The 12,083-nt window shown below is 52.2% G+C and overlaps 1 protein-coding gene across 2 annotated transcripts in view; it reads right to left on the reverse strand.

Annotated features, from left to right (window-relative positions):
- Positions 1–12,083, reverse strand: part of kti12 (KTI12 chromatin associated homolog) — a 32,004-nt gene continuing 19,921 nt past the window's right edge. For both annotated transcript variants that reach the window (XM_067973384.1, XM_067973385.1), the window contains exons 5-9: positions 7,036–7,115; positions 3,744–3,903; positions 2,608–2,670; positions 1,504–1,575; positions 1–201 (exon numbers count right to left, since the gene is read on the reverse strand). In XM_067973384.1, the coding sequence (XP_067829485.1) occupies positions 61–201; positions 1,504–1,575; positions 2,608–2,670; positions 3,744–3,903; positions 7,036–7,115 (516 nt within the window). In that variant the 3' untranslated portion in view covers positions 1–60. The remainder of the gene's footprint in view (positions 202–1,503; positions 1,576–2,607; positions 2,671–3,743; positions 3,904–7,035; positions 7,116–12,083) is intronic.

Here is a 12,083-nt window from a genome sequence, read left to right on the forward strand (position 1 = left end):
TTCTACTCTAAAATCATTTTATTAATAAGAAATTCAAATCACAATCTGCTGCAGTTTCTGTTAATGTAGGCTTCTGTTAATGTACTGTACAAACATGTTTGCTATCTGTCCAATGTTTTCTGTAGGGTGCATCTTGGTGTAGCTGATGAACTGCCGCCTCAGCTTGCGTAGTTCAGCCATGTTCAGGCTACGAGTCAGCTCTATGTGTCATCGATGTCAAGGAAGCAAATGTTTAACTGAACAACCTGCTCTCGAGCAAAATTGTCAGTGATCAAATCTTTACCATTATAACCGGTAATCAGACAATTCAGATAAATGCAAATTTCTTTTAACGCAACACATTCAAAAGAAAGACTTGCATTTATATAGCGCCTTTCACGACCTCAGGATGTCCCAAAGCGCTTTACAGCCAATGAACTGCTTTTGAAGTGTAGCTCCTCAGCTCTTCTTCAAAATAGTGCCATGGGATCTTTTACCTCCAACTGAGTGGTCAGACGGGGCCTCAGCTTAGTGTCTCATCCAAAAGACAGCGCCTCCAACAGTGCAGCCCTCCCTCAGCACTGCACTGGAGAGTCATAGGAACAGGAGTAGGTCATTCAGCCCCCCCCGAACCTGTTCTGCCATTGGCTGATCTGTATCTTTACTCCATCTACCTACCTTGATTCCGTAACCCTTAATACCCTTACCTAACAAAGAAAATCTATCAATCACAGTTTTGAAATTTTCAATTGACCCACAGCCACAACAGCATTTTGGGGGAGAGTGTTCCAGATTTCCACCTCCCTTTGTGTGAAGAAGTGCTTCCTGACATCACCCCTGAACAGCCTAGCTCTAATTTTAAGGTTATGCCCCCTTGTTCTGGACTCTCCCACCAGAGGAAATCGTTTCTCTCTATCTACCCTATCAAATTATTTAATCATCATGAACACCTCAATTAGATCACCCCTTCATCTTCTATATTCAAGTGAATACAAGCCTAGTCTCTGCAACCTGTCCTCATCATTTAACCCTTTTAGCCCCGGTATCATTCTGGTGAATCTGCGCTGCACCCCCTCCAAGGCCAGTATATCCTTCCTGAGGTGCAGTGCCCAGAACTAAATGCAGTTACTCCAGATACAGTCTGACCAGAGCTTTATACAACTGTAGCATAGCTTCCTCCCCTTTATATTCCAGCCCTCTTGAGATAAAGGCCAACATTCTATTAGCCGTTTTAATTATTTTTTGTACCTTCCACTAGCTTTTAGTGACTTCTGTACTTGGACCCCTAAATCTCTCTCCATCCACAGTTCCGAGCTTCTCACCATCTAGTAAATACTCTGATCTATCTTCCTTAGGTCCAAAATGGATGACCTCACACTTTCCCACATTGAACTCCATTCGCCACAGTTTTACCCACTCACTTAATCAAGCGTCAGATTTTGTGCTCAGGTCTCTGGAGCGGGACTTGAACCCACAACCTTCTGACTCAGAGGCGAGAGCGCTACTCACTGAGATTTAAAAGGATATCTTCACTTTGGCTCCAGGTACTGTAATCAGGTCTCCCGGTAAACTTGTCGTCTGTGCGTTTACTATGGTCTGGGAATTAAATAAGCAGTATTTGTAAAAATAAATTTTAGGAAAATTCACATCACAAAACTAAACAGTGATTGCTTAATTTTCTTTACTTCCGGGGGAGGGAGAGAACTGGGGTGGCACAGCGGGTTAGATTTTCAGTCTGAGCTGGATTTGAACCCAGGTCCCACTCACCTCTGACCGCTGGCTGTAAGGATCCTTTATAAAGTTAGTGTGGATGGTCTCGGCCCAGTTCCTAATGACTATGGGCCTTCCGCATAAAACTGGCCCCAAATCCACCACTAATTGTCATTCCCACTCAGACAAGCCTGTGGATGGAGTGGGAAATGGGGAAAAATTGCCACACTAGTGCAGTAGGGGGTGCTGGTCTGAGGGTTGGAGCTCCAGCAGGGAGCAGGGAGCAGGGAGCTCTGTATCCAGTTTGTACTCATACCTGACTCGATGGGGAGCTTATTGTTGACACCACAAAATGGAAAGTATTCTGCACCATTCTCCCTCAACTTTCCGAGCACAAAAATTTAAAAGAAAATTCTGAGGGATCTGGATGTCAACAGTGGGTGGAAACAATGCGATTTCACCTCTGGCCCCTGGGTGTAATCCAGGTCAGAGTGATGGGATAAAGGTCTCCCTTTGCCAGTGATAAGGGTCCATGGTGAAATGACCCAGCTCCCACAGCGCAAAAACACAAGGCACTAAACCAGCAATCTCACCTAGGCCACAAGGAGTGGCTGGAGTGGGAAATTAAAGTATCACATTAATAATACGGGTGAAGATAATATTAAGGGATGGGAATGAAGCAGACTGCAGGAAGCCTGACTCTTCATATCACCCTTGCTTTATCTAACCAGAGTGCACTAAAAAGACTTGCATTTATATAGCGCCTTTCACAACCTCAGCACGTCCAAAAGCGCTTTACAGCCAATGAAGCGTAGTCACTGTTGTAATGTAGGAACAGGTGCAGATACTGGTGGCTGAAGGGGAATAAATCACCACTGACCAACAGCAATGAGTACGATTCACCAAAAGAAAACTTACCATTAACATCTCTTGTGTAACTCTGTCCAACTCGTACATGAAGTTTGTAGAGGAAAGTGGTTGCTGAAGACAATAAAACAAACATTAATTTTGGCTTATTTATTGCGGCCAAAGAGACTCTCGTGCCCTACAACCAATGCTTAATCTGCAAAACGATTATGCACTTTTAAAACCTCTTTGCCCTATTCATAGAATCATACAGCACAGGAGGAGGCCATTCGGCCCAGCTCTTTGAAAGTGCTATCCAATTAGTCCCACTCCCTTGCTCATTCCCCAGAGCTCTGCAAATTTTTCCTTCTCAAGTGTTTATCCAATTCCTTTTTGGAAGTTACTATTGAATCTGCTTCCACCTTTCAGGAAGTGCGTTCCAGATCATAAGAACTCGCTGCGTAAAAAAAAAAATTCTCCTAATTTCCCCCCTGGCTCTTTTGCCAATGATCTTCAACCTGTCCCCTCTGGTCACCGACCCTCCTGCCAGTGGAAACAGTTTCTCCCCATCTACTCTATCAAAACCCCATATGATTTTTTTTAAACCTCTGTTAAATCTCCCCTTAACCTTCTCTGCTCTAAGGAGAACAACCCCAATTTTAAAACCTCTTTACCCAGTTCATAAACAGTCAGAAGATACGATGAAGCCCTGTGGGATTGGAGTGATGTCCCATACGTGGTGCCCAGCGTGACTTGCTCCGCTGCCTGTGCGTGGGATACACGTAGGGTTGCCAACTCTGGTTGGACGTATTCCTGGAGGTTTCATCACATGACCTCCTGCCTCCAACTGCCCCGCCCACATGGCCCCCCCATTGGTCATCCAACACGTCCGTCCTCGCGACGCACCGCCTTCCCACGGCCAATGGGAAAGCGAAAAGACTCCCGTTACCCAATTGGATGATTTTTGACTGTCAGTGAAACGACCTTTTTTCCCTCATCTCCAATATTTTTATAACTAATAAACAGAAGTGTTCAAAGAAAATGAAAAAAACCCACAAAAATATTTTTTAATGCCCAGTGATTTTTCCCCAGCAGCAGTGTCCTGGAGATTAATCTTCAATTCCTGGAGACTCCAGTCCAGTCCTGGAGGGTTGGCAACCCCTAGATACACATTGCCTCACACAGGTCTGCTCGCCGTCCTCACTCACGTTTAGCGTTGACTGGTTGGGCGGCGGTGCTTTCCTGTGGAAGATTGCGTTGCTTATCGCCTCGAACGGGAGGGTATCGTCCTTCTGAATAGTGAACAACGGGCTGTCCCAGCGGTTCCTGGACTCTGGCGCCTCGAATCGCATCACTAGTGCGTCGAAGCTGAAGGAATCGCAAAACAGAGTTACAAACAACTCAAAGTTCAACCTGTGCATTGAGACACAATGAAGGGGTGAGTGGGGAGAGCCTTACAGCGACACAACACTTCAATGGGCTTCAGATGGGCCAAGCAACCGCAACGCATTGTGGGAAAGAGCAATAGTGGGAAGTTAATCCTGCTTCAACCGCAGCAGTGCCAGTGACCGGGAAATAAGTTACCAACCTGTCCCAACAGATGCGTTTAAGGGGAAGCTAGATAAACACATGTGAGAGAAAGGAATAGAAGGATGAGATGAAGTAGGGAGGGAGGGAGACTCATGTGGAGCATGAACACCTGCATGGACCAGTTGGGCCAAATGGCCTGTTTCTGTGCTGTGCAGTCTATGTAATTCTATGTCCCCCATGGCCGGGAGACTTAAAATGGAGGAAATCAACAAAATTATCTTTAGTTTGGAAAGATCGAGGTGGACCAGAATTAAAGGATTTGTTTACCCACATTTCCCAGCAGAGTACGATCCCTTTATTCACTCACTTTAGGATTTTTATGTTTAAATATAAGGAGGATAGGCAAGTAACAGACTTTAAATCAAGCTATACTGTTGAGGCAGGCTCTAGATATCCACAAATTAAAATTGTTGTGGTTCATTGGTCCTTAGTAAGCTGGGGAAATCAGTACAGTCAGGAAACAGAACGCTACTCTAGACTGCAGTTATACCGTCGCCTTTGCACTGAGGTGAAGGAGGTTTTGTGGGGGGGATGGGGCACACTGCACAGAAAGCAGCAGCGTTAACTTGGGTATTGGGTCTCATGTCACACTCAATGGGATTAAAGCCAAGTGGGTGTCTCCCATCACTATGTGTTCGCAGCAGCTGCAACAGTACTCCAGCACTGTGCAAAAGTTACATCTCAAAAGTGCTCAGGTAGTTCGTCGGTCCTGGGAATGTTTCAGACCGTGAATGGGATCCTTTTCATGTTGGAAGGAAGTGGACACTCTGCCTACACTCCCTCCCCCCCCCCCCCCCCCCCCCAACATTGAGATCCGTCTCCGGGGAGTGGACAGTGTGCGTGCCCCCCACGGACAGTGCGCGTGCCCCAAAGCACGGACGCTCAGAGCTCTGACGTTGCTTCTCCTAGGCGCCAGTCAGACTCGGGTCAGCATGTGGCATAGCAAGGGTTCGCTGATTGCCCAACACAGCGGGCAGGTACCAGTCTCAGATCAGCGGCTCCAATATAACCCGCAGCTTTGCAGAGATCCAAACACTTTTATATGTTGGAATAAGGTTTTTTTTTTTTTGAACAGTTTTGAAACACTGCGACACCGTGTGAGATGCAGGCCTGAGCTGCTGTCGCACACCTTCAGTCATTATTTAAAACAAAGATCCATGCCAGAAAAGAATTAAAATGCAGATTTCACCGATTCTTTTCAGTTGACTGAAATGAGGAAAAAACCCGAAAAAAGGAAAAACTAAATTCACAAAGGGAAAAACCAGGATTCTGTCCGGGAACACTGCTACGTTTTGCTCAGTGACTTTCTGACGCTGTGCGTTTAGAATTTATTCTTAGAACGCTATATTTAGGTTCTGCCCTGTTAAGTTATAGGTCTGTTGTAAAACTCCTGATCTCCACCAGGAAACAGTGGCTGCTGGCCAGCCAAATGTTTAAGACGCTGCACAAGCATCCCATAATCTCCTGTAGCGTACACAGGCTTTCTACTACAGCTGAAACTAACACAAGCCAGGGACTTATTACTTGTAACTCCTTTCCTTTGTTTGATAGGATTTCAACACCAACTAGCAGTAATATCCAGTTACCCAGCAGCAACTGGGAGTAATATCCACAAAAAGCAAAATACTCTCCACCATGAAAATATACTCCAGTTACCCAGCAGAATTCAGGAGTGATGTCCAGTGACCCAGCATCAAATGGGAGTAATGTCCAGTGACCCAGCATCAAATGGGAGTAATGTCCAGTGACCCAGCATCAAATGGGAGTAATGTCCAGTCACCCAGCATCAAATGGGAGTAATGTCCAGTCACCCAGCATCAAATGGGAGTAATGTCCAGTCACCCAGCATCAAATGGGAGTAATGTCCAGTCACCCAGCATCAAATGGGAGTAATGTCCAGTCACCCAGCATCAAATGGGAGTAATGTCCAGTCACCCAGCATCAAATGGGAGTAATGTCCAGTCACCCAGCATCAAATGGGAGTAAAGTCGTCACCCAGCATCAAATGGGAGTAAAGTCCAGTCACCCAGCATCAAATGGGAGTAATGTCCAGTCACCCAGCATCAAATGGGAGTAATGTCCAGTCACCCAGCATCAAATGGGAGTAATGTCCAGTCACCCAGCATCAAATGGGAGTAATGTCCAGTCACCCAGCATCAAATGGGAGTAATGTCCAGTCACCCAGCATCAAATGGGAGTAATGTCCAGTCACCCAGCATCAAATGGGAGTAATGTCCAGTCACCCAGCATCAAATGGGAGTAATGTCCAGTCACCCAGCATCAAATGGGAGTAATGTCCAGTCGCCCAGCATCAAATGGGAGTAATGTCCAGTCGCCCAGCATCAAATGGGAGTAATGTCCAGTCGCCCAGCATCAAATGGGAGTAATGTCCAGTCACCCAGCATCAAACGGGAGTAACGTCCAGTCACCCAGCATCAAATGGGAGTAACGTCCAGTCACCCAGCATCAAACGGGAGTAACGTCCAGTCACCCAGCATCAAACGGGAGTAATGTCCAGTCACCCAGCATCAAACGGGAGTAACGTCCAGTCACCCAGCATCAAATGGGAGTAACGTTCAGTCACCCAGCATCAAACTGGAGTAACGTCCTGATACCCAGAAACCAAGAATCATTACCCATGACAGCTATTCTGAAATTCTGACAATCATGAAAAAGGGCCACTGGGATTTCAGCCTCAGAATTACTTAAAATCTCAAGACAATTAAAAAAACAACCCAGATCCAGCACTGTGTGAGGAAACAGTCCCAACGAATCAATTAGAGTGTTGTGCAAGGTTTCCCGGCTGACTCCATCTCACAGGCCCAGTTGTTGGGAAGAAGTCAGCGTTTACCAGGCTGGACAATGCGGCTGTAACACTGGGAGGGAGGAGGAGGGCAGTAATGGGCTTACATTTCCTGGGTGTACTGTTTCTCCAGCTCTCTGTTCTGGTTCCACGACGAACAGACATCGACTGCAGTCTCACAGTGAATCTAGAAAACAAACACAAAACACCAAAACACATCTTTAAAAAACAAAAAATCCAATCTCATCCTCAACAGGTGGTATCTGAAAGACTAGGTTCCACTGTAACAACATTGATTTACATAAATTGTAGGCTATCCCCTCACTTTAGGGAAAACAAATGATAAAGTCGGGCTTCCTATAAAGAAAGATCTTGCATTTATATAGCGTCTTTCACGACCTCAGGACATCCCAAAGCGCTTCACAGCCAATGAAGTATTTTTGAAGTCTGGTCACTGTTGTAATGTAAGAAACACGGCAGCCAATTTGCACACAGCAAGGTCCCACAAACAGCAATGTGATGATGACCAGATAATCTGTTTTTAGGTGTCCCATTCCAGAGTCTTGTGCACAGAATCCAGGCTGACATTGAGGGAATGCTGCACTGTCGGAGGTGCCGTCTTTCGGATGAGATGTTAAACCAAGGCCCCGTCTGCCCTCTCAGGTGAATATAAAAGATCCCATCGCACCATTTGAAGAGGAGCTGGGGAGTTCTCCCCTGTGTCCTGGCCAATATTTATCCCGCAACCAGCGTTCACTAAAAAAAAAGATTTTCTGGTCATTATGGCATTGATGTTTGTGGGATCTTGCTGTGCACAAATTGGCTGCCGCGTTTGCTACATTACAACACCTCAAAAGTAGTTAATTTGCTGTGAAGCACTTTGGGACACTCAGATCGTGAAAGGAGCTATATAAATGCAAGTTCTTTCTTTTACAGCACCATGTTTGTCACATGTAATGTTTCCTCCCTAATTCTCCTCTTCTGAAGCTGATGACTTGTGATACTTTTCCACGGGTGCCAAAAGCACCTCACCCAGCGGCCGCGAGAGACTCTGGACAGTCAGTCAGCGGCCGCGAGAGACTCTGGACAGTCAGTCAGCGGCCGCGAGAGACTCTGGACAGTCAGTCAGCGGCCGCGAGAGACTCTGGACAGTCAGTCAGCGGCCGCGAGAGACTCTGGACAGTCAGTCAGCGGCCGCGAGAGACTCTGGACAGTCAGTCAGCGGCCGCGAGAGACTCTGGACAGTCAGTCAGCGGCCGCGAGAGACTCTGGACAGTCAGTCAGCGGCCGCGAGAGACTCTGGACAGTCAGTCAGCGGCCGCGAGAGACTCTGGACAGTCAGTCAGCGGCCGCGAGAGACTCTGGACAGTCAGTCAGCGGCCGCGAGAGACTCTGGACAGTCAGTCAGCGGCCGCGAGAGACTCTGGACAGTCAGTCAGCGGCCGCGAGAGACTCTGGACAGTCAGTCAGCGGCCGCGAGAGACTCTGGACAGTCAGTCAGCGGCCGCGAGAGACTCTGGACAGTCAGTCAGCGGCCGCGAGAGACTCTGGACAGTCAGTCAGCGGCCGCGAGAGACTCTGGACAGTCAGTCAGCGGCCGCGAGAGACTCTGGACAGTCAGTCAGCGGCCGCGAGAGACTCTGGACAGTCAGTCAGCGGCCGCGAGAGACTCTGGACAGTCAGTCAGCGGCCGCGAGAGACTCTGGACAGTCAGTCAGCGGCCGCGAGAGACTCTGGACAGTCAGTCAGCGGCCGCGAGAGACTCTGGACAGTCAGTCAGCGGCCGCGAGAGACTCTGGACAGTCAGTCAGCGGCCGCGAGAGACTCTGGACAGTCAGTCAGCGGCCGCGAGAGACTCTGGACAGTCAGTCAGCGGCCGCGAGAGACTCTGGACAGTCAGTCAGCGGCCGCGAGAGACTCTGGACAGTCAGTCAGCGGCCGCGAGAGACTCTGGACAGTCAGTCAGCGGCCGCGAGAGACTCTGGACAGTCAGTCAGCGGCCGCGAGAGACTCTGGACAGTCAGTCAGCGGCCGCGAGAGACTCTGGACAGTCAGTCAGCGGCCGCGAGAGACTCTGGACAGTCAGTCAGCGGCCGCGAGAGACTCTGGACAGTCAGTCAGCGGCCGCGAGAGACTCTGGACAGTCAGTCAGCGGCCGCGAGAGACTCTGGACAGTCAGTCAGCGGCCGCGAGAGACTCTGGACAGTCAGTCAGCGGCCGCGAGAGACTCTGGACAGTCAGTCAGCGGCCGCGAGAGACTCTGGACAGTCAGTCAGCGGCCGCGAGAGACTCTGGACAGTCAGTCAGCGGCCGCGAGAGACTCTGGACAGTCAGTCAGCGGCCGCGAGAGACTCTGGACAGTCAGTCAGCGGCCGCGAGAGACTCTGGACAGTCAGTCAGCGGCCGCGAGAGACTCTGGACAGTCAGTCAGCGGCCGCGAGAGACTCTGGACAGTCAGTCAGCGGCCGCGAGAGACTCTGGACAGTCAGTCAGCGGCCGCGAGAGACTCTGGACAGTCAGTCAGCGGCCGCGAGAGACTCTGGACAGTCAGTCAGCGGCCGCGAGAGACTCTGGACAGTCAGTCAGCGGCCGCGAGAGACTCTGGACAGTCAGTCAGCGGCCGCGAGAGACTCTGGACAGTCAGTCAGCGGCCGCGAGAGACTCTGGACAGTCAGTCAGCGGCCGCGAGAGACTCTGGACAGTCAGTCAGCGGCCGCGAGAGACTCTGGACAGTCAGTCAGCGGCCGCGAGAGACTCTGGACAGTCAGTCAGCGGCCGCGAGAGACTCTGGACAGTCAGTCAGCGGCCGCGAGAGACTCTGGACAGTCAGTCAGCGGCCGCGAGAGACTCTGGACAGTCAGTCAGCGGCCGCGAGAGACTCTGGACAGTCAGTCAGCGGCCGCGAGAGACTCTGGACAGTCAGTCAGCGGCCGCGAGAGACTCTGGACAGTCAGTCAGCGGCCGCGAGAGACTCTGGACAGTCAGTCAGCGGCCGCGAGAGACTCTGGACAGTCAGTCAGCGGCCGCGAGAGACTCTGGACAGTCAGTCAGCGGCCGCGAGAGACTCTGGACAGTCAGTCAGCGGCCGCGAGAGACTCTGGACAGTCAGTCAGCGGCCGCGAGAGACTCTGGACAGTCAGTCAGCGGCCGCGAGAGACTCTGGACAGTCAGTCAGCGGCCGCGAGAGACTCTGGACAGTCAGTCAGCGGCCGCGAGAGACTCTGGACAGTCAGTCAGCGGCCGCGAGAGACTCTGGACAGTCAGTCAGCGGCCGCGAGAGACTCTGGACAGTCAGTCAGCGGCCGCGAGAGACTCTGGACAGTCAGTCAGCGGCCGCGAGAGACTCTGGACAGTCAGTCAGCGGCCGCGAGAGACTCTGGACAGTCAGTCAGCGGCCGCGAGAGACTCTGGACAGTCAGTCAGCGGCCGCGAGAGACTCTGGACAGTCAGTCAGCGGCCGCGAGAGACTCTGGACAGTCAGTCAGCGGCCGCGAGAGACTCTGGACAGTCAGTCAGCGGCCGCGAGAGACTCTGGACAGTCAGTCAGCGGCCGCGAGAGACTCTGGACAGTCAGTCAGCGGCCGCGAGAGACTCTGGACAGTCAGTCAGCGGCCGCGAGAGACTCTGGACAGTCAGTCAGCGGCCGCGAGAGACTCTGGACAGTCAGTCAGCGGCCGCGAGAGACTCTGGACAGTCAGTCAGCGGCCGCGAGAGACTCTGGACAGTCAGTCAGCGGCCGCGAGAGACTCTGGACAGTCAGTCAGCGGCCGCGAGAGACTCTGGACAGTCAGTCAGCGGCCGCGAGAGACTCTGGACAGTCAGTCAGCGGCCGCGAGAGACTCTGGACAGTCAGTCAGCGGCCGCGAGAGACTCTGGACAGTCAGTCAGCGGCCGCGAGAGACTCTGGACAGTCAGTCAGCGGCCGCGAGAGACTCTGGACAGTCAGTCAGCGGCCGCGAGAGACTCTGGACAGTCAGTCAGCGGCCGCGAGAGACTCTGGACAGTCAGTCAGCGGCCGCGAGAGACTCTGGACAGTCAGTCAGCGGCCGCGAGAGACTCTGGACAGTCAGTCAGCGGCCGCGAGAGACTCTGGACAGTCAGTCAGCGGCCGCGAGAGACTCTGGACAGTCAGTCAGCGGCCGCGAGAGACTCTGGACAGTCAGTCAGCGGCCGCGAGAGACTCTGGACAGTCAGTCAGCGGCCGCGAGAGACTCTGGACAGTCAGTCAGCGGCCGCGAGAGACTCTGGACAGTCAGTCAGCGGCCGCGAGAGACTCTGGACAGTCAGTCAGCGGCCGCGAGAGACTCTGGACAGTCAGTCAGCGGCCGCGAGAGACTCTGGACAGTCAGTCAGCGGCCGCGAGAGACTCTGGACAGTCAGTCAGCGGCCGCGAGAGACTCTGGACAGTCAGTCAGCGGCCGCGAGAGACTCTGGACAGTCAGTCAGCGGCCGCGAGAGACTCTGGACAGTCAGTCAGCGGCCGCGAGAGACTCTGGACAGTCAGTCAGCGGCCGCGAGAGACTCTGGACAGTCAGTCAGCGGCCGCGAGAGACTCTGGACAGTCAGTCAGCGGCCGCGAGAGACTCTGGACAGTCAGTCAGCGGCCGCGAGAGACTCTGGACAGTCAGTCAGCGGCCGCGAGAGACTCTGGACAGTCAGTCAGCGGCCGCGAGAGACTCTGGACAGTCAGTCAGCGGCCGCGAGAGACTCTGGACAGTCAGTCAGCGGCCGCGAGAGACTCTGGACAGTCAGTCAGCGGCCGCGAGAGACTCTGGACAGTCAGTCAGCGGCCGCGAGAGACTCTGGACAGTCAGTCAGCGGCCGCGAGAGACTCTGGACAGTCAGTCAGCGGCCGCGAGAGACTCTGGACAGTCAGTCAGCGGCCGCGAGAGACTCTGGACAGTCAGTCAGCGGCCGCGAGAGACTCTGGACAGTCAGTCAGCGGCCGCGAGAGACTCTGGACAGTCAGTCAGCGGCCGCGAGAGACTCTGGACAGTCAGTCAGCGGCCGCGAGAGACTCTGGACAGTCAGTCAGCGGCCGCGAGAGACTCTGGACAGTCAGTCAGCGGCCGCGAGAGACTCTGGACAGTCAGTCAGCGGCCGCGAGAGACTCTGGACAGTCAGTCAGCGGCCGCGAGAGACTCTGGACAGTCAG

This window comes from Heptranchias perlo, chromosome 38, assembly GCF_035084215.1.
Source record: "Heptranchias perlo isolate sHepPer1 chromosome 38, sHepPer1.hap1, whole genome shotgun sequence".
NCBI lineage: Eukaryota > Metazoa > Chordata > Chondrichthyes > Hexanchiformes > Hexanchidae > Heptranchias > Heptranchias perlo.